This window comes from Scyliorhinus canicula, chromosome 5 (assembly GCF_902713615.1).
Source record: "Scyliorhinus canicula chromosome 5, sScyCan1.1, whole genome shotgun sequence".
NCBI classification, from domain to species: domain Eukaryota; kingdom Metazoa; phylum Chordata; class Chondrichthyes; order Carcharhiniformes; family Scyliorhinidae; genus Scyliorhinus; species Scyliorhinus canicula.
The window spans coordinates 228309482-228336219 of record NC_052150.1 but is presented as its reverse complement, the minus strand read 5'-3'; the positions used below and the strand labels follow the sequence as shown (position 1 = coordinate 228336219).

General features: G+C 48.2%; 1 protein-coding gene across 9 annotated transcripts in view; it reads right to left on the bottom strand.

Moving 5' to 3' along the window:
- Positions 1–26738, bottom strand: part of hsf1 (heat shock transcription factor 1) — a 113056-nt gene that overhangs the window by 63555 nt on the left and 22763 nt on the right. For all 9 annotated transcript variants that reach the window (XM_038798694.1, XM_038798695.1, XM_038798701.1 and 6 more), the window contains exons 2-3: positions 8493–8601; positions 1054–1190 (exon numbers count right to left, since the gene is read on the bottom strand). In XM_038798694.1, coding sequence (XP_038654622.1) covers positions 1054–1190; positions 8493–8601 — 246 coding nt within the window. The remainder of the gene's footprint in view (positions 1–1053; positions 1191–8492; positions 8602–26738) is intronic.

Sequence of the window (26738 nt, the reverse complement as noted above, 5' to 3'; positions counted from 1 at the left end):
GCAATTCAGAGGAGGTTTACTAGATCGATATCTGGAATAAGCGGGTTGTCTTAGCAGCAAAGGTTAGACAGACTGGGCTTATTTCCATTGGCATTTTGAAGAGTGAGGGGCGACTTGATTGAAGAAGAATCCTGAACGGTGTTGACAAGGTGTATGTGGAAAGGATGTTTCCTTTTGTGGGCAAGTTCAGAACTAGGAGTTTTAAACATTAGGAATTGCCTTTTTAGGACAGAGATGAGGTGAAATTTTTCTCTCAAAGGTTTGTGAGACTTTGTATCACTGCCTTAAGAAGGCAATGGGGGAAGGGTCACTGAATATTTTCAAAGCAGAGGTCGGTCAAGTCCTTCCTTAGCAAAAATCTAAAGTTATCGGGGAGATAAGAACATGGAATTCGAAACACACAGATCAGTCATGACCCTATTAAATGGCGGAGCAGACTCAAGCAGCTGAATGGCCTACTTCTGCTCCTAATGTTTATTCCATATGTTGTGGACACAAACTGATCTCTGTGGGGATGACAGAATAACCTTTTAAAGGGGGTCAGAGAGAGTTTTCGATTGCCTCCTTTTGTGTGATTTTCCATTTTTTTTATTAAAGGCTCAAAAAGACTGCTGTGGCACACGTTACCACCGTCTAATGAGGCGTGAATGCAAATAAAAAAGTGCAATAAAGACATAACGTCCAAATCAGTGAGGGCGATTCAATTTATAGGAAGCAGAAGGGATCCTGTGGCAACATCACTAGGTACACGTTATTAAGACATTCGCAATTTGCCATCTCTGGAGAAGCCCACTCACAGCTCGGGGCTGAACGGTCTCATCCACAGGACAGTGAGCATGAAAAGACAGGCTGGGTTGAGTTGGAGAGTTCCAGAGTGGAGAAGGGAAAAAGGAAAGATTGAATAGGATACATTTTTGAAATACGCAGTGACTGATTAAAATGACTTATTTTGCCCGTGCACCAGGTAGCTATTTGCATTTAAATCTAACAATTGCAAGATTTTGTGAAGACAGAAAAAAGGAGATAAACTGGCACGTAGCTTATTCCACTTACACTAGTGACCTTCCTCTTGATATTTTCCAGTAAATGTTCCTGACCTCGGATGAAGTATACGTGCTGAAACTCTGTGTCATCCTTCTCTGGTTTCACAAGTCCACCTTGCTCAATGTTCACAACTTTCCGAAAGCCATCTGCAAAGGCAAGGATAGCCAGATGATCGAAAAAAATCAGAGTCCAATTGACCGTCATTTAATAATCTTTATTAGTGTTACAAGTAGGCTTAGATTAACACTGAAGTGAAGTTATTGTGAAAAGCCCCTAGTCGCCACACTCTGACGCCTGTTCGGATACACAGAGGGAGAATTCAGAATGTCCAATTCACCTAACAACACGTCTTTCGGGACTTGTGGGAGGAAACCGGAGCACCCGGAGGAAACCCACGCAGACATGTGGAGAACGTGCAAACGCTGCACAGACAGTGACCCAAGCCGGGAATCGAACCCGAGACCCTGGCGCTGTGAAGCAACAGTGCTAACCGCTGTGCTACCGTGCCAGACACAATTACTTGCCCTATCACTTTCGAGGTAGGGAAGAGGCTGCCAGCCAGGGCACAAATGGAAAACTTCAGCAGCGATCCTTCAAAACAAATAAAAGATAAAGCCAATGTCTGTGTGTGAAAGGGAAAAGAGTGGGGTTTAAAGAGATGCAACTAAAACTCATCACAAATTAATCAAATTGAGATTGGTGCAGAGTGAGACTCGTCCAGAGTCATGAACGCGTTCCAGATGCGCTGCACAGATTTACTAGAGGAAAGGTTGACCCTTCCAGTGGCAACCATGGTATGAGAGGTCGCACATTCAGTGGCTGCTGCTTGAAGTGGAATTATTTAGGATCTTTATGTGGGGAGTTATGCATGTGGAAAGTGTCTAAGTGTAAGGGGCTAAGAGTTCTCCTCCGATAGGGCATGTCTGGGGCCATCAATAAACACTAGAGGGAGCACCAGAGACATCATGACACACAGACATGCAACCAATAGGCCAGTAAGATAGGACACGACCAATGGGCAGTCAAGACATACCCAGAGGTGACACTACCACAAGGGGGCTACCCATATAAAAGGACAGGGCACACATGCTCTTTCTCTTTCCATAGGCGACACTCAGAGAGACAGGGGCAGATCAGGAAGCATCACACCCACCGCATGGATTAGAGCAGACTGGTTAGTTAGATTGAGTTACTATAGTAAGATCAGCAGGAGAGTCGAACTCAAGTAGGAGAATTGTTAACTGTTCAATAAATGTGTTAAACCTATCTCCAAGTCTGAACCTTCCTTTGTCAGAGTATACATCAAGGAATGATGCCGGGGGGGGGGGGGGGGGTTTATGACGCGGAGGTGGCAGTGTGGATGGACGTGGAGGTGGCAGTGTGGATGGACGTGGAGGTGGCAGTGTGGATGGAGGTGGCAGTGTGGATGGACGTGGAGGTGGCAGTGTGGATGGACGTGGAGGTGGCAGTGTGGATGGACGTGGAGTTGACCGTGTGGATGGACGTGGAGGTGGCAGTGTGGATGGACGTGGAGGTGGCAGTGCGGATGGACGTGGAGGTGGCAGTGTGGATGGACGCGGAGGTGGCAGTGCGGATGGACGCGGAGGTGGCAGTGCGGATGGACGCGGAGGTGGCAGTGCGGATGGACGCGGAGGTGGCAGTGCGGATGGACGCGGAGGTGGCCGTGCGGATGGACGTGGAGGTGGCAGTGCGGATGGACGCGGAGGTGGCAGTGCGGATGGACGTGGAGGTGGCAGTGCGGATGGACGCGGAGGTGGCAGTGCGGATGGACGTGGAGGTGGCAGTGTGGATGGACGCGGAGGTGGCAGTGCGGATGGACGTGGAGGTGGCCGTGTGGATGGACGCGGCAGTGTGGATGGACGTGGAGGTGGCAGTGTGGATGGAGGTGGCACTGTGGATGGAGGTGGCAGTGTGGATGGACGTGGCAGTGTGGATGGACGTGGAGGTGACCGTGGGGATGGACGTGGAGGTGGCAGTGTGGATGGAGGTGGAGGTGGCAGTGTGGATGGACGTGGCAGTGTGGATGGACGTGGAGGTGACCGTGGGGATGGACGTGGAGGTGGCAGTGTGGATGGAGGTGGAGGTGGCAGTGTGGATGGACGTGGCAGTGTGGATGGACGTGGAGGTGACCGTGGGGATGGACGTGGAGGTGGCAGTGTGGATGGAGGTGGCAGTGCGGATGGACGTGGCAGTGTGGATGGACGTGGAGGTGGCCGTGTGGATGGACGTGGCAGTGCGGATGGACGTGGAGGTGGCAGTGTGGATGGACGTGGCAGTGTGGATGGACGTGGAGGTGGCAGTGTGGATGGACGCGGCAGTGTGGATGGACGTGGAGGTGGCAGTGCGGATGGACGTGGAGGTGGCAGTGCGGATGGACGTGGAGGTGGCAGTGTGGATGGACGTGGAGGTGGCAGTGTGGATGGAGGTGGCAGTGTGGATGGACGTGGAGGTGGCAGTGTGGATGGACGTGGAGGTGGCAGTGTGGATGGACGTGGAGGTGGCAGTGTGGATGGACGTGGAGGTGGCAGTGTGGATGGACGTGGAGGTGGCCGTGTGGATGGACGTGGAGGTGGCCGTGTGGATGGACGTGGAGGTGGCAGTGTGGATGGAGGTGGAGGTGGCAGTGTGGATGGAGGTGGAGGTGGCAGTGTGGATGGAGGTGGAGGTGGCAGTGTGGATGGAGGTGGCAGTGTGGGTGGACGTGGAGGTGGCAGTGTGGATGGACGTGGAGGTGGCCGTGTGGATGGACGTGTAGGTGGCCGTGTGGATGGACGTGGAGGTGGCCGTGTGGATGGACGTGGAGGTGGCCGTGTGGATGGACGTGGAGGTGGCCGTGTGGATGGACGTGGAGGTGGCAGTGTGGATGGACGTGGAGGTGGCAGTGTGGATGGACGTGGAGGTGGCAGTGTGGATGGACGTGGAGGTGGCAGTGTGGATGGACGTGGAGGTGGCAGTGTGGATGGACGTGGAGGTGGCAGTGTGGATGGATGTGGCAGTGTGGATGGATGTGGCAGTGTGGATGGATGTGGCAGTGTGGATGGACGTGGAGGTGGCAGTGTGGATGGACGCGGAGGTGGCAGTGTGGATGGACGCGGAGGTGGCAGTGTGGATGGACGCGGAGGTGGCAGTGCGGATGGACGCGGAGGTGGCAGTGCGGATGGACGCGGAGGTGGCAGTGCGGATGGACGCGGAGGTGGCCGTGCGGATGGACGTGGAGGTGGCAGTGCGGATGGACGTGGAGGTGGCAGTGTGGATGGATGTGGCAGTGTGGATGGACGTGGAGGTGGCAGTGTGGATGGACGTGGAGGTGGCAGTGTGGATGGACGTGGAGGTGGCAGTGTGGATGGACGTGGAGGTGGCAGTGTGGATGGATGTGGCAGTGTGGATGGACGTGGATGTGGCAGTGTGGATGGAGGTGGCAGTGTGGATGGAGGTGGCAGTGTGGATGGATTGGCAGTGTGGATGGAGGTGGCAGTGTGGATGGAGGTGGCAGTGTGGATGGAGGTGGCAGTGTGGATGGAGGTGGCAGTGTGGATGGAGGTGGCAGTGTGGATGGAGGTGGCAGTGTGGATGGAGGTGGCAGTGTGGATTGACGTGGAGGTGGCAGTGTGGATGGACGTGGAGGTGGCAGTGTGGATGGACGTGGAGGTGGCAGTGTGGATGGACGTGGAGGTGGCAGTGTGGATGGACGTGGAGGTGGCAGTGTGGATTGACGTGGAGGTGGCAGTGTGGATGGACGTGGAGGTGGCAGTGTGGATGGACGTGGAGGTGGCAGTGTGGATGGACGTGGAGGTGGCAGTGTGGATGGACGTGGAGGTGGCAGTGTGGATGGACGTGGAGGTGGCAGTGTGGATTGACGTGGAGGTGGCAGTGTGGATGGACGTGGAGGTGGCAGTGTGGATGGACGTGGAGGTGGCAGTGTGGATTGACGTGGAGGTGGCAGTGTGGATGGACGTGGAGGTGGCAGTGTGGATGGACGTGGAGGTGGCAGTGTGGATGGACGTGGAGGTGGCAGTGTGGATGGACGTGGAGGTGGCAGTGTGGATGGACGTGGAGGTGGCAGTGTGGATGGACGTGGAGGTGGCAGTGTGGATGGACGTGGAGGTGGCAGTGTGGATGGACGTGGAGGTGGCAGTGTGGATGGACGTGGAGGTGGCAGTGTGGATGGACGTGGAGGTGGCAGTGTGGATGGACGTGGAGGTGGCAGTGTGGATGGACGTGGAGGTGGCAGTGTGGATGGACGTGGAGGTGGCAGTGTGGATGGACGTGGAGGTGGCAGTGTGGATGGAGCTGGAGGTGGCAGTGTGGATGGAGGTGGAGGTGGCAGTGTGGATGGAGGTGGAGGTGGCAGTGTGGATGGAGGTGGCAGTGTGGGTGGACGTGGAGGTGGCAGTGTGGATGGACGTGGATGTGGCAGTGTGGATGGACGTGGAGGTGGCAGTGTGGATGGACGTGGAGGTGGCAGTGTGGATGGACGTGGAGGTGGCAGTGTGGATGGACGTGGAGGTGGCAGTGTGGATGGACGTGGAGGTGGCAGTGTGGATGGACGTGGAGGTGGCAGTGTGGATGGACGTGGAGGTGGCAGTGTGGATGGACGTGGAGGTGGCAGTGTGGATGGACGTGGAGGTGGCAGTGTGGATGGACGTGGAGGTGGCAGTGTGGATGGACGTGGAGGTGGCAGTGTGGATGGAGGTGGAGGTGGCAGTGTGGATGGAGGTGGAGGTGGCAGTGTGGATGGAGGTGGCAGTGTGGGTGGACGTGGAGGTGGCAGTGTGGATGGACGTGGATGTGGCAGTGTGGATGGACGTGGAGGTGGCAGTGTGGATGGACGTGGAGGTGGCAGTGTGGATGGACGTGGAGGTGGCAGTGTGGATGGACGTGGAGGTGGCAGTGTGGATGGACGTGGAGGTGGCAGTGTGGATGGACGTGGAGGTGGCAGTGTGGATGGACGTGGAGGTGGCAGTGTGGATGGACGTGGAGGTGGCAGTGTGGATGGACGTGGAGGTGGCAGTGTGGATGGACGTGGAGGTGGCAGTGTGGATGGACGTGGAGGTGGCAGTGTGGATGGACGTGGAGGTGGCAGTGTGGATGGACGTGGAGGTGGCAGTGTGGATGGACGTGGAGGTGGCAGTGTGGATGGACGTGGCAGTGTGGATGGACGTGGAGGTGGCAGTGTGGATGGACGTGGCAGTATGGATGGACGTGGAGGTGGCAGTGTGGATGGACGTGGCAGTGTGGATGGACGTGGAGGTGGCAGTGTGGATGGACGTGGCAGTGTGGATGTACGTGGAGGTGGCAGTGTGGATGGACGTGGCAGTGTGGATGGACGTGGAGGTGGCAGTGTCGATGGACGTGGCAGTGTGGATGGACATGGAGCTGGCAGTTTCGATGGACGTGGAGAAAGCATTTGACTGGGTTGAATGGGCGTATTTGTTTTTTTTAAATTTGTTCATGGAATGTGGGCGTCGCTGGCTTGGCCAGCATTTCTTGCCCATCCATGAGGGCATTTAAGAGTCAACCACATTGCTGTGGGTCTGGAGTCAAGTGTAGGCCAGACCAAACAAGGACAACAGATTTCATTCCCTAAAGGACATTAGTGAACCAGATGTTTATTACGACACGGGTTTCATGGTCACCTTTTAGACTTTTGACCAGATTTTTATTGAATTCAAATTTCACCATCTGTCATGGCGGGATTTAAAGCCACGTTCCCAGAGTATGACTCCGGGTCTCTGGACTACTAGTCCAAAGACAATACCACGATGCCAGGGTGGTGCAGTGGCTATCACTGCTGCCTCACGTTGCTAGGGCCCGTTCTATCCCAGCCCCGGGTCACTGTCTGTGTGGAGTTTGCACATTCTCCCCATGTCTGCGTAGGTTTCAGCCCCACAACCCAAAGATGTGCAGGGTAGGTGGGCTGGCCATGCTGAATTGCCCTGAATTGGAAAAAGACCAATGAATTGGGTACTCTAAATTTATTTAAATACCACCACGCCACCTCCTCCCCTGTTGAACATGAAGAACTAGGAGCAGGAGTAGGCCATCTGGTCCTTCTAGTCTGCGCCGCCATTCAATGAGATCATGGCTGATCTTTTGTGGACTCAGCTCCACTTTCCGGCCTGAACACCATAACCCTTAATCCCTTTATTCTCCAAAAAACTATCTATCTTTATCTTGAAAGCATTTAATGAAGGAGCCTCAACTGATTCACTGGGCAGGGAATTCCATAGATTCACAACCCTTTGGGTGAAGAAGTTCCTCTTAAGCTCAGTCCTCAATCTACTTCCCCTTATTTTGAGGCTATGTCCCCTAGTTCTGCTTTCACCCGCCAGTGGAAACAACCTGCCCGCATCTATCCTATCTATTCCCTTCATAATTTTAAATGTTTCTATAAGATCCCCCCGCATCCTTCTGAATTCCAACGAGTACAGTCCCAGTCTACTCAACCTCTTCTCATAATCCAACCCCCTCAGCTCTGGAATTAACCTAGTGAATCTCCTCTGTACACCCTCCAGTGCCAGTATGTCCTTTCTCAGGTAAGGAGACCAAAACTGAACACAATACTCGAGGACCTCACGTATACAGTTGCAGCATAACCTCCCTAGTCTTAAACTCCATCCCTCTGGCAATGAAGGACAAAATTCCATTTGCCTTCTTAATCACCTGTTGTACCTGTAAACCAACTTTTTGCGACTCATGCACTAGCACACCCAGGTCCCTCTGCACAGCAGCATGTTTTAATATTTTATCATTGAAATAATAATCCCTTTTGCTGTTATTCCTACCAAAATGGATAACCTCACATTTGTCAACATTGTATTCCATCTGCCAGACCCTAGCCTATTCACTTAACCTATCCAAATCCCTCTGCAGACTTCCAGTATCCTCTGCACTTTTTACTTTACCACTCATCTTAGTGTCGTCTGCAAACTTGGACACATTGCACTTGGTCCCCAACTCCAAATCATCTATGTAAATTGTGAACAATTGTGGGCCCAACTCTGATCCCTGAGGGAGACCACGAGCTACTGATTTCCAACCAGAGAAACACCCATTAATCCCCACTCTTTGCTTTCTATTAATTAACCAATCCTCTATCCATGATATCCATTTCCTATGAGAAATAACAAATTACCAGTTGCAATTATCGCCTCTGGTAAATAGTTGAATACAATTTATTCTCGGTTTCTTCAACTGATGTTCCCAATGAACAATCACCATCGACCAGATGAAATGAAAAATTAAATTAAAATCACTTATTGTCACAAGTAGGCTTCAAATAAAGTTACTGTGGAAAGCCCCTAGTCGCTACATTCCGGCGCCTGTTCAGGGAGGCTGGTACGGGAATGGATGGATGCTGCTCTGTTGGGCACATGCTCTACGTTTAAAAAGCAACAGCAAAGAATTGACCAGCTGCCATCACTTACACATGTTGAGCTGCCGGACGAAGCTGGCCATGTTATTGTGCTTGAAGTACTTTGGAAGCACTTCCTTCGCGAAACGCCCTTGGTCAAAGACATGGAAACTGTTCCCACTCTGCAGAGAAGAAGAAGATAATTAGTAAATCGGGCAAACACAGATTATAATAATAATAAAAATCACTTATTGTCACAAGTAGGCTTCAATGAAGTTACTGTGAAAACCCCCTAGTCGCCACATTCGTGGCCTGTTCGTGGAGGCCAGTACGGGAATTGAACCCGCGATGCTGCCTTGTTCTGCATTCCAAGCCAGCTATTTAGTCCACTGTGCTAAATCAGCCCCTATGCTTAATTAATCATGAATGGTTTAAAGATTAAGCAATCATTGGAACTTAATTTTCAATGTAGATGTTCTATTGGAGAACTAGTCATGTTTGTAAATGCAGTCAATGTCAGTGAACCAGTACAGAACCCTTGCAGCATAGTCTCACAACTACCGCTTCAGATGGTTTTTGGTATAGCATCTGCTCAGTAAACCAAGTGGATTGAGATGATCAATTCTGTTGCACCAATCTCCTAAAAACAGTTTAGGAACGTAGGAATTAGGAGCAGAAGTAGGCAATTTAGTCCTTCGAGAAGTGCCTCCTCACCTCAGTTTTAAATCTACCGCCTCTCAATCTCCATCTGTGAGCTCTCGTTCTAGATTGCCCCACAAGGGGGAACATTTGGTCTACGTTTACCTTATCAATCCCTTTTAGTATTTTATATATCTCGATCAGATCCCCTCTCATCCTTCTAAACTCCGGCGAGTATAAGCCCAAACTGTTTAATCTCTCCTATTTCAACACCTTCATTCCTGGAATCAATCTGGTGAACCTCCTCTGAACTGCCTCCAATGCTACCACATCCTTCCTCAAATAAGGAGACCAAAACTGGCCACAATATTCCAGATGTGGTCTCACCAACACCCCATACAATTGCAACAACACTTCTCTATTTTTATACTCCAGTCCTTTTGCAACAAAAGCTAACATTCCATTTGCCTTTCTTATTATGTTTTGTACATTTTTACAGACTTTCTGCGATTCATGAACAAAGACACCCAGATCCCTCTACCCAGACGCATTTTGAATCTACTTTCCATTTATATAACTTGTCGTTCTATTTTTACAGCCAAAATGGACAACCCCACACTTATCCACATTAAACTCCATCTGTCAAATTTTGGCCCAATATCCTAGCCTACCTATATCCATCTATAAAATCTATATCTCCGCTTCACTGCCTGCTTTCTGACCTATTTTAGCATCATCACAAATTGTGCTACCTCACACTCTGTCCCTGCTTACAGATCATTTATCTAGATTGTAAAGAGTTGAGGTCCGAGGACTGAACCCTGTAGCACCCCATAAGTTACAGTTCGCCAGCCAGAGAAGGACCCATTTAACCCTATTAACTGCTTTCTATTAACTGAACAAACCATTCAACAACTGGATACAAATTTAGTCGGTAACCTTGAAATAATTTTTTGGGGGCTCTAAAGGTTTGGGGTGCTTCTAACAAGAACTAAGCTACAAAATGCAGAGCGAGCAGATCCATTTTAATTTATGGCACAAGAGGAAGTAATTTGTTCACAAGATGCACTGTCCAAGCACACATTCGCACAAAACTAGTCCGACTGCCCTGCTCTTTCCCCGCTTTCAGTTCCTTTCCTTCTCTTAAAGTGGTTTTGTGCCCCATCCTTGCATGTGACAACATCCCAACTCAACATCCCACAAAAGCATTTTTCATACCTATATCCATGACAATACAGGCAACACAGCTGAGCAAAAGTCAATTTGCAACTGATCCTCGACTTTCTGACCCATAGACCACAATCAGTAAGAATGAACAACAACACGTCCTCCACAATAGTCCTCAGTACCGGTGGCCCGCAAGGCTGCCTACTTAGCCCCCTACTATACTCCTGGTACACACACGACTGTGGCAAAATTTGGTTCCAACTCCATCTACAAGTTTGCTGACGACACAACCATAGTGGGCTGTATCTCGAATAATGACAAGTCAGATACATGAGGGAGATAGAGAACCTAGTGGAGTGGTGCAATGACAACAATCTATCCCTCAATGCCAGCAAAACTAAAGAGCTGGTCATTGACTTCAGGAAGCAAAGTATTGTACACCCTTGTCAGCATCAATGGGGCCAAGGTGGAGATGGTTAGCAGTTTCAAATTCCTAGGGGTGCACGTCACCAAAAATCTGTCCTGGTCCACCCACGTCGCGCTACCACCAAGAAAGCACAATAGCGCCTATAGTTACTCAGGAAACGAAGGAAATTCGGCATGTCCACACTGACACTTACCAACTTCTACAGATGCACCATAGAAAGCATCCTATCTGGCTGCAGCACAGCCTGGTATGGCAACTGCTCGGCCCAAGACTGCAAGGAACTTCAGAGAGTCGTGAAGACAGCCCAATCCATCACACAAACCTGTATCCCATCCATTGACTCCATCTACATCTCCCGCTGCCTGGGGAAAGCGGGCAGCATAATCAAAGACCCCTCCTAGCCAGCTTACTTTCTCTTCCAACGTCTTCCATCGGGCAGGAGATACAAAAGTCTGAGAACATGCATGAACAGACTCAAAAACAGCTTCTTCCCCGGTTACCAGACTACTAAACGACCCTCTTGTGGACTGACCCGATTAATACTATACACCCCTGTATGCTTCACCTGATGCTGGTGTCGATGTATTTACATTGTGGACCTTGTGTTGCCCTATTATGTGTTTTCTATTGTTTTCTTTTCATGTACTTAATGATCTTTTTTATAATTTATGTAGAACATAGAGTGCAGAAAGAGGCCATGCGGCCCATCGAGCCTCTACCGACCCACTTAAGCCCTCACTTCCCCCCTATCCCTGTAACCCCTCCTAACCCTTTTTGGTCACTAAGGGCAATTTATCATGGCCAATCCACCTAACCCACACGTTTTTGGACCGTGGGAGGAAACCAGAGCATCCGGAGGAAATCCATGCAGACACAGGGAGAACGTGCAGACTCCGCACAAACAGTGACCCAGCAGGGAATTGAACCTGGGACCTTGGCGCTGTGAAGCCGCAGTGCTAATCACTTGTGCTACCGTGCTATTTGAGCTGCTCGCAGAAAAATACTTTTCACTGTACCTCTGTACACGTGACAATAAACAAATCCAAATCCAAACAAATCCAAATTTAGACTGTCCTAAAACAGGAGTCTTCAATCAGCTAAAGAAGCATAACTGGAGCAGACACAATGGGCTAAGTGGCTTATCACTGTGTAATACACTTTCCACAGTTGTATGATTCTGAGAGAAGCTGTGGACAAAGTATTGAAAAATTGTACGAATACTGAAGAGATGAAGCCTCCAGCCTGATACCCCACAAGATACCACTAAGTTTACTGAATATAATTTTAAATTCATGGAATGTCAGCATTATTGACAGCACCAACATTTATTGCCCAACCCTAATTGCACTTGGGAAGGTGGTGGTGAGCCACCTTCTTGAACTGCTGCAGTCTACGTGCACCTTCCAAACCCATGACAGCTACCGTCTAGAAGGACAAGGACAGCAGATACCTGGGAACATAATAATCACTTATTGTCACAAGTCGGCTTCAATGAAGTTACTGTGAAAAGACCCTAGTCGCCACATTCAGGCGTCTGTTCGGGAGGGCCAGTACGGGAATTGCATTACAAGCCAGCTGTTTAGCCACTGTGTTAAACCAGCCTCTATCGGCAGTTGTAGGTTTTAAAAAATATTTACGTGATGTTGGTGTCAATGATTAGACCAGCATTTATTGCCCATCCCTAGTTGCCCTTCAGAAGGTGGTGGTGAGTTGCCTTCTTGAACCGCTGCAGTCCTTCAGGTGTAGGTTTCCCTCCAAGCCAATCACCACCCTGACTTAGAAATATATTCGCAAAGGAGGACCAAGGGACTGATTAAGAAGGGAAAAATAGAGTGCGAGAGTAAGCTTGCAGGAAACTTGAACTGAGTGTAAAAGTTTCTACAGGTACATGGAGAAAAAGATCGGTGAAGACAAATGTAGGTCCCTCACAGTCAGAAACAGGGGAATCTATAATAGGGGACAAAAAAATGACTGAGAACTAAATACATACTTTGGTTCTGTCTTCAGAAAGGAGGACACAAATCAGATACCAGAAATGTTGGAGAACACAGGGTTAGTGAGAGGAAGGAACTGAAGATGATCAATATTAGTAGGGAAACGGTGTTCGGCAAATTGATGGGTTTGAAGCTTGATAAATCCCCAGGGCCTGTTAACTACATCCCAGAGCACGCAAGTGAGTGGTTCTAGAAATAGTGGATACATTGGTGGTCATCTTCCACGATTTTATAGACTCTGGACAGTTCCTGCAGATTGGCGAGTAGTTCTTGTAACCCCACTATTTAAAAAGGGAGATACAAGGAATGGAGGGAATTATAGATCAGTAAGCCTGACTTCGGCAGTGGGGATAATTCAAGAATCCATTATCAAAGATTATACAGAGAGCACTTGTGTAAATGAAAAGTGCTTGGGATTAGAGGCAGATCATTGAGGTGGATAGAAAACTGGTTGGCAGACAGGAAACAAAGAGTAGGAATTAACGGGTCTTTTTGAAATTGGCGGGCAGTGACTAGTGGAGTGCCACAGGGATCGGTGCTGGGACCCCAGCTATTCACAATGTATATTTAGGGCAGCACGGTAGCATTGTGGATAGCACAATTGCTTCACAGCTCCAGGTTCGATTCCGGCTTGGGTCACTGTCTGTGCGGAGTCTGCACATCCTCTCCGTGGGTTTCCTCCGAGTGCTCCGGTTTCCTCCCACAGTCCAAAGATGTGCAGGTTAGGTGGTTGGCCATGATAAATTGGCCGTAGTGTCCAAAAGTGCTCTTAGTGTTGGGTGGGGTGACTGGGTGATGGGGATAGGGTGGAGGTGTTGACCTTGGGTAGGGTGCTCTTTCCAAGAGCTGGTGCAGACTCGATGGGCCGAATGGCCTCCTTCTGCACTGTCAATTCTATGATCTATGCTATTAATGATTTGGATGAGGGAACAAAATGTAATATCTCGAAATTTGGAGATGATACCAAGTTGGGTGGGAGGGTGAGCTGAGAGGAGGATGTGATTTGGACAAGTTGAGTGGGCAAATGAATGACTGATGCAGTATAATTTGGATAAACGATAGGTTGTCCACTTTGGAAGCAAAAATAAAAAGGCAGATTATTATTTGAATGGCCATAAATTAGGAGAGGGGGGCGTTCAACGACACCTGGGTGTCCTCGTACACCAGTCACTGAAGGTAATCATGCAGGTGCAGCAGGCGGTAAAGAAGGCAAATGATATGTTGGCCTTCATTGGGAGAGGTTTCGAGTACAGGAGCAGGGATGTCTTGCTGCAATTATACTGGGCCTTGGTGAAGCCACACCTGGAATATGGTGCGCAATTTTCGTCTCTTTATCTGAGGAAGAATGTTCTTGCTGTAGAGGGAGTGCAGCGAAGGTTTACCAGACTGATTCCTGGGATGGCGGGACTGACGTACGAGGAGAGATTGAATCGGTTAGAATTGTATTTGGTGTCTAGCTTTACGCAGACGACCTGCTCCTGTATGTATCGGACCCATTAGAGGGGGTGGAAGAAATTGTGAGGATTCTGGGGGAATTTGGCCAGTTTTCGGGGTATAAACATATGGGGAAAAGTTAGATGTTGTGGTCCAAGCAAGGGGACAGGAGAGGTGATTGGGGGAGCTGCCGTTTAGAGTGGTCGGGGTTAGCTTGCGGTACCTAGGCATCCAGGTGGCGTGGGAATGGGAACGGTTGTACAAGCTAAATATGGCCCGACTAGTCGACCAAATGAAGGATGATTTTCGGAGATGGGACACACTTCCATTGTCACTAACTGGGACAGTGAAAATGACGGTCCTCCCAAGATTCCTGTTTGTGTTTCAGTGCCTCCCCATCTTTATTCCGTGGCCCATTTTTAAACGGGCCAATAAGGTGATCACTGGCTTTGTCTGGGCGGGTAAGACCCCGTGAGTAAAAAAGGGGATGATTGAACGGAGCCGGGGGGAGGGCGGGCTGCCGCTGCCGAACTTGAGCAATTACTATTGGGCGGCAAATATAGCCATGATCAGGAAGCGGGTGGTGGGAGGAAATTGAGTATGGGAGCATGTGGAGGCGGCTTCATGCAAGGGCACCAGCTTGGGGGCGTTGACAACAGCGCCTCTGCCATTCCTGCCGGCACAGTACTCCACCAGCCCCGTGGTGGTAGCGGCCCCAGTGGTCTGGGGGCAATGGAGGAGGCATGTGAGAGCATCGGTGTGGTCTCCAATCGTGCCCTGGGAAGGATGGATGGAGGGTTTCGGAGATGGCAGAGAGCAGGGATTGAGAGTATGGGGGATATGTTTATAGAGGGGAGCTTTCCTAGCCTGAGGTAGCTGGAGGAGAAATTTGGATTGGTAAGGGAAACAAATTTAGGTACCTGCAGATGTGGGACTTCTTATGTAGGCAGGTTTCAACCTTTCCGCTCCTACCACCAAGGGGATACAGGACAGGTTAGTTTCCAGGATGTGGGTGGGAGACGGGGAAGGTCTCTGACATTTACAAAGAACTCATGGGGGCAGAGGGGACGCTGACGGAGGAGCTGAAGCGCAAGTGGGAAGAGGAGCTGGGAGGAGAGATAGAGGATGGTCTCTGGGCGGATGCGTTGAGTAGACTCAACGTGTCCACAACATGTGCCAGGCTCAGCCTGATACAATTCAAGGTCGTTCACCAGGCTCACATGACAGTGGCCTGGATGAGCAGGTTCTCTAGGTTAGAAGATAGGTGTGCAAGATGGGCGGGAGGGCCAGCGAACCATGTCCACATGTTCTGGACATGTCCAAAGCTTAGGGGATTCTGGCAGGGGTTTGCGGATGTCATGTCCACGGTGTTAAAAACAAGGGTGGCAATGAATCCAGAGGTGGTCATTTTCGGAGTGTCAGAGGATCCGGGAATCCAGGAGGAGAAAGAGGCAGACGTTCTGGCCTTTGCTTCCCTGGTAGCCCGGAGATGGATATTATTAGCTTGGAGGGATTCAAAGCCCCGATAATCGGAGACCTGGCTCACTGACATGGCTAGCTTTCTCTGTTTGGAGAAAATCAAGTTCGCCTTCAGAGGGTCAATGTTAAGGTTCACCTGGAGGTGACAGCGTTCGTTGACTTCTTTGCGGCAAATTAATCAGCAGCAGAAGAGGGGGGAGGGGTTTAGCTTAGTTTAGAGTAGGGGGTTAGTAAAGGTGGGGCCTGTAAGGGAGGAAGACGGCTTTTGCACTACGTTTATAAAGTTCATGTACGTTGTTTATTTTGTTGTTGTAAAACCATAAATGCCTCAATAAAATGTTTATTAAAAAAAAAATTGTATTTGCTGGAGTTCAGAAGAATGAGGGGAGATCTCATAGGAACCTGTAAAATTCTAACAGGACTGGACAGGGTAGTTGCAGGAAGGATGTTCCTCAGGGGTCACAAACCGGGGTAGACCATTTAGGATAGACCCGAGGAGAAATTTCTTCACCCAGAGAATGGTGAGCCTTTGGAATTCATTAGCACAGTGAGGAGTTAGATGTAGAATTTAGAGTGAAGGGGATCAAAGGATATTGGGGGGGGGGGGGGGGGGGGGGGGGCGGAAAAGCAGCATTAAGTTTTTTGGATGATCAGTCATTTTTTTTAAATTTCGAGTGCCCAATTATTTTTTGTCCAATTAAGCATGGCCAATCAACCTAACCTGCACATCTTTGGGTTGTGGGGGTGAAACCCACACAGACACAGGGAGAATGTGCAAACTCCACAGGGACAATGAGTCGGGGCTGGGAATCAAACCCGGGTCCTCAGCGCCGTAGGCAGCAGTGCTAACCACTACGCCACCGTGCCGCCCTGGATGATCAGTCATGATCTTTATGAATGGCGCAGCAGGCTGGGAAGGGCCGAATGGCCTCCTCCTGCTCCTATTTTCTCTGTTTCTTTCACTGCTTCTTCACGGTCACTGGGTGACTGAAGCTCTCTCTGTAGCAGCACTGTGGGTGTGCCAATATGGACTGCAGCAGTTCAAGGCAGCAGCTCACCCCCATCTTCCTGAGGGCAATGAGAATGTCTGGCCAGTGACAACATGGGCAGATGTTTAGCAAAGGTAAATTTAGATTGTTCTTCTCTCTTTTGGATGTGGATGTTGCTGGAAAAGTGAGTTTTAGTTGCCCATCCTTTAATGCCCTTGAGGAGGTGGGGGTGAACCACTGGAATCCATGGGGCCGAGGTGTACCCAGAATGCTCTGAAAGGGTTTCCAGGATTTTGACCCAGAGACAGCGAAGGTGTGGGGCTTGGAGGGGAAGCTGCAGGTGGTGCTGTTCTCATGCTGTCCTTCTCCTTCTTGGAGGTAGAGGTAGTTTGAAAGGTGCTGTCAAAGGAGCTTTGCTGAGTTTCTGCTGCCACTGTGCGTTGATGGTGGAGGGAGTGAATGCTGAAGGCGGTGTCAAGCTGAAGTTGAAGCTGCACCCATCCAGGCAAACGGGGAGTACACCATCACACTCCTGACTTGTAGATGGTGAACAGGTTTTGGGGATTCAGCAGGGCAGTTGCTTGCCTCGGAATTCTCAGCCACTGACCTACTCTTCTAGCCAAAGCTCTTTATGGCTCGCTCAGTTCAGTTTATGGTCAATGGCAAGACCCAGAATGTCAATGGTGGGGGATTCAGCAATGGTAATGCCATTGAATGTCAAGGAATAGGATTCTTTCCTGCTGGCAATAGATATTGCCTGGCACTTGTGCGGCTTGCTATTTAGGAGGGGCTATTTAGAGGGGCTGGTTTAGCACACTGGGCTAAATCGCTGGCTTTGAAAGCAGACCAAGGCAGGCCAGCAACATGGCTCAATTCCCGTACCAGCCTCCCTGAACAGGCGCCGGAATGTGGCGACTAGGGGCTTTTCACAGTAACTTCATTGAAGCCTACTCGTGACAATAAGCGATTTTCACTTTTCATTATGAGCCCAAGCCAGAAAGTTGTCGAGATTTTGCTGCATATGGACACAGCCAGTTGAATATCAGAGTAGCAAATGAAACTGAACATTGCAATCATCAGAGAACATCCCCACTTCTGACCTTTTGATGGAGGGAAGGCCATTGATGAAGCAAATTAAGTTGGTTGGGCCTAGGGCACTACTCCAGGGACTCCTGCAGCGATGTCCTGCAACAACTACAACCACTTCCTTAGTGCTAGGTATGACCCCAACCATAGGAGGCTGCAGGGGAAAAGAAATGAAGCACGGAGAAAGGGTAACTGGATTGGATTAAACATTAATCTATTTCGTGCCTAGAGCTCGTTAACCTGTCAGCTCCAAAACATAACATTCTTTTCATACCTCGCGCACAGTACTCTCAAAATGTCAGATATAGTGCAAAGGCTTATCTCTCCTATTTTTACGATGCTCTGATTAATGGGTATGGAATGTAGTTTTTTTTAATAAACATTTTATTGAGGTATTTTTGGTATAGTAACAACAACAAAATAAACAATATACATGAAACCATAAATGTGTGCAAAAGCCGTTTACCTTTCGTTCAGGTCCCACCCGTATTACCCCCCTACTCTAACCTAAACTACTACGACCCACCATCTGCTGACGATTAATTTTCCGCAAAGAAGTCGACGAACGGTTGCCACCTCCGGGTGAACTCTAACAGTGAACCTCTCACGGCAAACTTAATTTTCTCCACACAAAGCCAGGTCTCTGACTTCGGGGGCACGACCAGGGATCCCGTCCAGACCCGTCGCCTTCTATGGTCTATGGTTCACTTTCAGCCGATCTGACTTTGGAAGCTGTGATGGTGTGTATAGGTGTGTTATGGGCTGCTGGGGCACTCGACAGCGGATGTCCATTGTGATTGGTATTTCTACACATATTTATTGATCACCTTGGTGCTACAGTAAAGATATCACTTCCACACCATACAGATGCTAAAATGACAGCAGATTTGAAAAGATTTGCCACTCCATTTACTGGAGAGGAGTCTCTGAAGCTAGTTTCCAGGCCAGTCACTGACATGTCACAGAAACATAGAAAATAGGAGTCGGTCATTCAGCTCTTTGAGCCTGTTCCGCCAAGCAACATGATCGTGACTGAGCCTCCATCTCAACACCATATTCCAGCGCTCTCCCCATACCCCTTGATGCCGTTAGTCTAGAAATCTATTTCCTTTGAAAATATATTCTTTTTAAAAAATAATTTTTAGAGATTTTTTGAAAAATGTATAGCAACAGAACAATAATAATAACAATAATAAACACCCCCTGGCACCCGTAACAACGCATATAACGAACCCCCCCCACCCCCTCCAAACCCAATAAACAACAAAATAAATTAACAATTAAATTAACATAAACAATACCCCCCTGAAAACCCTCCCCGCCCTTTCCCCCCCTCCCCCCCCAGGTTGCTGCTGACCTAGTTCCTTATCGTTGAGCCAGAAAGTCGAGGAAAGGCTGCCACCGCCTAAAGAACCCCTGTACCGACCCCCTCAGGGCGAATTTGACATTCTCCAGCTTAATGAATCCCGCCATGTCATTGATCCAGGTCTCCACGCTTGGGGGTCCTTTTAAAATATATTCAGTGACTTGATCTCCACAGCCTCTGTGGTGGAGAATTCTGCAGGTTCACCACCCTCTTAGGTGAAGAAATCTCTTATCTCAATCCTAAATGGTCCATCTTGTATCTTGAGACCGTGACCCCTTGTTCTCGACCCCCCCCTCTCTCTCTCTCTCTCTCTCCCCCCCCCCCTCCAGCCAGAGGAAACAACAACCCTGCATCCAGTCTATCCAGCTCTGTCTGAATTTAATGTTTCAATGAGACCCACTCTCATTTTTCTTAATCCCAGTGAATACAGGCCCAGTCGACCCAATCTCTCCTAATATGATTACCCTGCCACCCCAGGAATCAGCATGGTGAACCTTTGATGCACTCACTCTTTAGCAAATATATCCTTTCTCAGATAAAGAGACCGAATCTGCACACAATACTCCAGGTGTGGTCTCACCAAGGCCCTGCACAGCTGCAGTAAGACATCCTTGATCCTGTACTCAAATCCTCTTGCAACAAAGGCCAACACATCATTTGCTTTCTTAACGTTTGTCCTACCCCATTGCTATTTTGTAAGTGTCCTGTTATTGCATCCTTTATAGACTCTAACATTTTCCCTACTACTGACGTTAGGCTAACAGTCTGCACTTCCCCATTCCCTCCCTCCTTCCTTTGTTCAATAGTATTGTTGCATTTGCCAACCTCAAATCTGTCAAGCATTTAAAACATGAAAAACATAGTGTATGTAATAAAAAATATAATCTTTACTATTGTCACAAGTAGGCTTACATTAACACTGCAATGAAGTTACTGGGAAAATCCCCTAGTCACCACATTCCGGCACCTGTTCGCAAAATGGGTCATTCTGCATGATCTGCAATTTTAAAATGGACCGTCCAAATGGTGACAGCTCCTCAAGGAGAAACGACTTCACCCAGAGGGTGTTGAGGGTCTGTGTCTATTTCTGAAATGGTGGGAGACACAGAAACTCCCATTGCATTGAAACAAAACTTGGGTTTGTGCTTGGAAGTACCTTGACCAGATCAAGAGTTGGAAGGTGGGGTTCCAGTTCATGGGTACTGGCACAGTCCTGGGGAAAGTGAGGGCTGTACCTCTGGGATAGTCTACACATGAACAGCACTGGGAAAAGCAGATGATGAGGGAGGTAGAGAGGGCTTTAACCTAAATAGTGGGGGCAAGGGAGCAAATGTGGAAGGACGTGGCATATCAAAGAGCAGAAATGAAGGAAGAGTGGAAGGCATAAATTTGGGAAACGATAAACAGACCATGACAGGAAAGGACTGAGAGTACAAGTCTAAGAGTAAATCAACAGATAAGGCTCAAGGTTACAAAAATAATAAAAAGGACAAAAATCAAGGCTCTGTATCGGAATGCTACAGCATTCAAAACAAAACAGATGAACTGATAGCACAAGTAGAAATTAAGTAAGATATGCATGGCCATTAGGGAGACATGGTTGCAGGATTACATAGATTCAGACCTTAATATTGAAGGGGAGGAAGGACAGGAAGCTAGAAAAAGGTGGAGATGTAGAACATAGAATATACAGTGCAGAAGGAGGCCATTTGGCCCATCGAGTCTGCACCGACCCACTTAAGGCCTCACTTCCACCCTATCCCCGTAACCCAATAATCCCTCCTACCCTTTTGGACACTAAGGGCAATTTAGCATGGCCAATCCACCTAACCCGCACGTCTTTGTACTGTGGGAGGAAACCCACGCAGACACGGGGAGAACGTGCAGACTCCGCACAGACAGTGACGCAGCGGGGAATCGAACCTGGGACCCTGGTGCTGTGAAGCCACAGTGCTAGTCACTTGTGCTACCGTGCTGCCCTCAATGTGGCTCAATTAATTCCTGATGGCATTAGCACAATGGAGTGGGGTGACCTGGAAACCTGGATGTAGAAAATGTTTGTGTCAAGATGAGAAATGATAAAGGCCAGAAGTCACTGGTGGAAGTAGTGCACATGTAACTACAAAGTAGGACGGTGTATTAAGGAAGAAATAATTGGAGATTGTCAGAAAGTTACAGCGATAATGATTGACCACTTTAATCTACATATAGACAGGAAAAATCAAATGGGCAAAGGTAGCCTAGAGGACGAGTTCATACAATGTTTTTGGGATAGTTTCCTAGAACAGCACATACTGGAGCCAACCAGAGAACAGGTTATACTTGACCTGGTATTGTGCAATGAGGTGGGAGTAATTAATGATTTGATATTGAAGGTGTCCCTAGGTAGCAGCGATCATAATCTGATTGAATTTTATATTCAGTTTGAAGAAGGGAAGAGTGGGTCCAAGACTAATATTTTAATGGCACAGCAGGATAGTGGTTAGCATCACTGACTCACGGCGCCAGGAATCCAGGTTCATTCCTGGCATTGGGTAACGGTCTGTGTGGAGTTTGCACATTCTCCCTGTGTCTGCGTGAGTTTCCTCCTGATGCTCCGGTTTCTTCCCATAGTCCAAAGATGTGCAGGTTAGATGGGGTAACGGGGATAGGGCAGGGGAGTGGGCCTGGGTATGGTGTTCTTTTGGAGGGTCAGTGCAGACTCGATGGGCCGAATGGCCTTCTTCTGCCCTATAGGGATTTTATGGAAGAGCAATTATGATGGCATGTAAGCACAGCTAGCCAATGTGAACTGGCAACAGTTAAGGAACAAAGGGAGATACTTAAAAGACAAATTTCAGAATACACAGAATAGACACATTCCAATAAGAAAGAAATATTCCAAGAGGAGGGCCCACCATCCGTGATTAACTAAGTCAGACGGTACATTTCACTTTCTTCTAAAACGTAGAAGCATATAATTCTGCAAGGATGAGTGGCAGGTCAGAGGATTGTAAGGAAAATAAAAAAAAGTGATTAAAAGGTTAATAATGAGGGAAAAATTAGAGTACAAGAGAAAGTTAACTGGAAATATAAAGACAGATACTAAATGTTTCGACGGATATTTAAAACTGTGAGCATTAGTACTACAGAAAGTGAGCCTGGGGAATTAATCATGGAAATCAAGGAGGTGGCAAGTGAATTGAACAGTTTATTTTGCATTGGGCTTAACTGCAGAGGATACAATAGTTAACATGGCTTCATGAAAGGGAAATCCTGTCTGACTAATTTATTAGAGCTTTTCGAGGAAGTCTCAACCAGAGTGGAGAGAGGAGAACCAGTAGATGTGATGTATTTGGATTTCCGGAAGGCATCTGACAAGGTACCTCACAAAAGGTCAAGTAATAAGATAAGAGCCCATGATGTTGGATGGAGTATATTGGCATGGATGGACAATTGACTACCGTGCAGGAAATAGCGAGTGGGGTTAAGGAAGTCCTTTTCGGGTTGGCGACCTGTAACCAGGGATCGCGGGTTAAGTGCTGGGACTGCAACCGTTTACAATATATATATCAATGACTTGGAGGAAGGAAGCGAATGCATGGCAGCCAAAGTTGCAGACAACACAAAAATAGATGAAAAGGCAAGTTGAGAGAGGTATACAAGCAATTTGAAGAGATATTGGTAGGTTAAGTGAGTAAAAAATTGGCAAATGGAGTACAATATGGGAATGTATGAAGTTGTTCATTTTGGAAGGTGAACAAAAGAACAGAGTATTATTTAAATAGAGAAAAACTGCAGAAAGCCACAACACAAAAGGGACTGGGGGGCACTTGTGCACAAAACACAGAAAGCTAGCACACAGATGTCGCAGGTAATCAGAAGGCGGATAGAATGTTGGCCTTTTTTCAAGTGGGTTGGAGTATAAGAGTCGGGAAGTCTTGCAACTGCACACGGTATTGGTGAGACCACATCTAGAGCACCGTGAGCAGTTTGGCCACCTTATGCAAGATCATAGGAGGCCATTTGGCCCATATTGTCCATGCCAGCCCTACCACACCCAGGTGCCCTTTCTGATCCCACTTTCCTGCACCCGGTCCATATCCCTGCAGCTTACGGCACTTAAGGTGCAGGTTCAGGTACATTTTAAGAAGAGTTTAGGGTCTCTGCCTCCACCACCAATTCAGGCAGCGAACTCCAAACTTCCACTACCCTCCACGTTAAAAAGTTCTTACTCATGTCCCCATTACACCTTCTGCCACTTATGTTGAATCGATGCCCTCTGGTTCTAGAATTCGCCACCAAGGGAAACAGTTTTATCCTGTCCACCCTATCTTTTCCCCCCACAACTTTGTACACCGCAGTTAAGTTACCCCTCAGCCTTCTTTGTTCCAAGGAAAATAACTGCAACCTATCCAAGCTCTCCTCATAGCAACACTTTTCTAGTCTTGGCAACATTCTTGTAAACCTGCTCTTCACTCTCTCCAGGGTAATAACATCTTTCCTATAACGTGGTGACCAGAACTGCACACAATACTCCAGTTGTGGCCTCTCCGGTGTTTTATACAATTCCAACATTATATCCGTGCTTTTATATTCTATACCTCTGCCAATGAAGGAGAGCATTCCATATGCTTTCTTCACAATACTTTAACTGCTGCCTTTAGGGATCCGCGTATCTATACGCCAACATCTCTCACTTCATCTACCCCATTTCATATATTCCCATTTACTGTGCCCTCTCTAAATGCATGACCTCACACTTCTCGGTGTTAAACCCGTCTGCCACTTTATCGTCCACTCCACTAATCCATCTATAGCGTTTTGGAAATTATAGAGAACCTCTACACCGTCCACCACTCGGCCAATCTTTGTGTCAACTGTAAATTTCCCAATCCATGTCCAAATCACATCCAAATCGTTAATAATAATAATCGTTATTATTGTCACAAGTAGGCTTACATTAACACTGCAATTAAGTCATTGTGAAAAGCCCCTAGTCGCCACATTCTGGCACTTGTTCGGGTACAAGCGGAAGAATGGGATCAAAGCCTATGAGGAGAAAGCAGGATTAGGCTATTGAGTTGGATGATCAGCCATGATCATGATGAATGGCGGAGCAGGCTCGAAGGGCCAAAAGGCCCCCTCCTGCTCCTATCTTCTATGTATCTATGCGCACACAGAGCGAGAATTCACAATGTCCAAACTACCCAACAGCACGTCTTTTGGGACTGTGGGAGGAAACCGGAGCACCCGGAGGAAACCCACGCAGACACAGGGAGAATGTGCAGACTCTGCACCGACAGAGCTGGGAATCGAACCTGGGACCCTGGAGCTGTGAAGCAACAGTGCTAACCACTGTGCTACCATGCTGCCATATAACACAAACAGCAAGGTTCCCAATACCATGGAGCCCTGTAAAACAGCACTTGAAACAATTTTCCAATTGCAAGGGCATCCATCGACCATTACCCTTTGTTTCTTGTTACTAAGCCAACTTTTTATCCAGTTTGCCACATTGCTCTGTATCCCATGAGCTTTCACTTTCTTGACCAATCTGGAACTTTGTCAAATGCCTTGCTAAAATCCATGTGCACCACATCCACTGCACTACCTTCCATCAGCCCTTCTTGTCACTTCCTCAAAGAATTGGATCAAATTGCGAGGCAAGACCTCCCTTCAACAAATCCATGCTGACTATCCCTGACTAGTCCGTGGCTTTCTATGTGACAGTTAATCTGATCTCAGGATTGATTCTACTAATTTCCCCACCACTGACATAAGACTAACTGGCCTATAATTGTTCAGCATTTCCTTTGATCCCTTTTTAAACAATTGAACCTTGTTTGCATTTCACAATCAGTTCATTGCAGTGTTAATGTAGGCCTACTTGTGACGCCTAATAAAGATGATTGTTTCTCCAGTCCTCCGCTGTGTCTAGTGAGGCTCGGGAAATCATCCTCAAAGCATCTTCACTCCTCCCTAATCTCCTTCAGTAACCACGAAACAATCCATCTGGCCCTGGTGACTTTTCAACTTTCAAGGATTTCAATCCTTCCACTCTCTTTATGATTATCCCATCCAGTCTCTCACAGTGTTCCTCCCGGACTACTATATCTGCATCCTCCATTTCCTTTGTAAATACAGAGACAAAAAAATAATTAAAAACCCTTCCCATAGCCTCTGTATCTACACATTCCCTTCTTCATCTCCGAGAGGTCCTACTTTTTTCCCTAACTAATCTTTTAGCATTAATATATGGTAAAACATCTTTGGACTTTCTTTAAATTTACTTGTGAATCTTTTTTCATGCCCTCTCTTTGATTTGCTTATTGACTTCGTCCTGGCACTGAGGGTGACTTCATCCTCACCAACCTACCAGCTGCAGATGTATCTGTCCATGACAGTATCAGTAGAAGTGACCACTGCACAGTCCTTGTGGAGAAAAAGCCCCATCTTCATAATGTGGATACCCTCCATTGTGTTGTGTGGCACTACCACCGTGCTAAATGGGATAGACTTCAAACAGCATCTCAAGACTGGGCATCCATGAGGCGCTGTGGACCATCAGAATCTACAGGCATTTAGAGAGACAAGGCCTGATTCATAGAATCTACAGTGCAGAAGGAGGTCTCCCTGCCCATCGAGTCTGCACCGGCCCGTGGAAAGAGCACCTCACGTAAGCCCACACCTCCCCCCCATCTCCACAACCCAGCAATCCCACCTATCCTTTTTGGACACTAAGGGGATTTATCATGGCCAATCCAACAAGCCAACACATCTTTGGACTGTGGGAGGAAACCCACGCAGACATGTGGCGAACGTGCAGAATCCGCACACAGTAACCCAAGCCGGGAATCGAACCCGAGAGCATGGAGATGTGAAGTAACTGTGCTAACCACTGTACTACCGTGCTGCCCGAGTCAGATTTGGGGCAGTCAGCATGGCTTTGAGTGGAAAATCACATCTCACGAATTTGATTTGAGTTTTCTGAAGGCGTAACCAAGATGGTAGACTAGGGCAGTGCAGTCGACGTTGTCTACTTGGATTATAGCAAGGCCTTCAACAAGGTGCCGCATGGTAGGTTGTTGCATAGGGTTAAATCTCACGGGATCCAAGATGAGTTAGCCAATTGGATACAAAATTGGCTTGACGACAGAAGACAAAGAATGGTTATAGAGGGTTGTTTTTCAAACTGGAGACCTGTGACCAGTGGTGTGCCTCAGGGATCAGTGTTGGGTCTACTGTTATTTATATTAATGATTTGGATGAGATTTTAGGAGATCTGATTAGTAAGTTTACAGATGACACCAAGGTTGGTGGAATAGTGGACAGTAAAGGTTATCTAGGATTGCAACAGGATCTTGATCAATTGGGCCAATGAATGGCAGTTGTGGGCAGCATGGTAGCAGTGGTTAGCACTGTGGTTTCACAGAGCCTGGTTCGATTCCCGGCTGGGTCACTGTCTGTGCGGAGTCTGCACACTCTCCCCGTATCTGCGTGGGTTTCCTCCCAGAAGTCCTGAAAGATGTGCTGTTGGGTAATTTGGACATTCTAAATTCTCCCTTTGTGTACCTGAACAGGCGCCGGAATGTGGCGACTAGGGGCTTTTCACAGTAATTTCATTGCAATGTAAGCCTACTTGTGACAATAAAGATTATTATTAGATGGAGTTCAATTTAGATAAATATGAGGTGATGCATTTTGGTAGATTGAATCGGGGCAGGACCTACTCAGTTAATGGTAGGGTCTTGGGGAG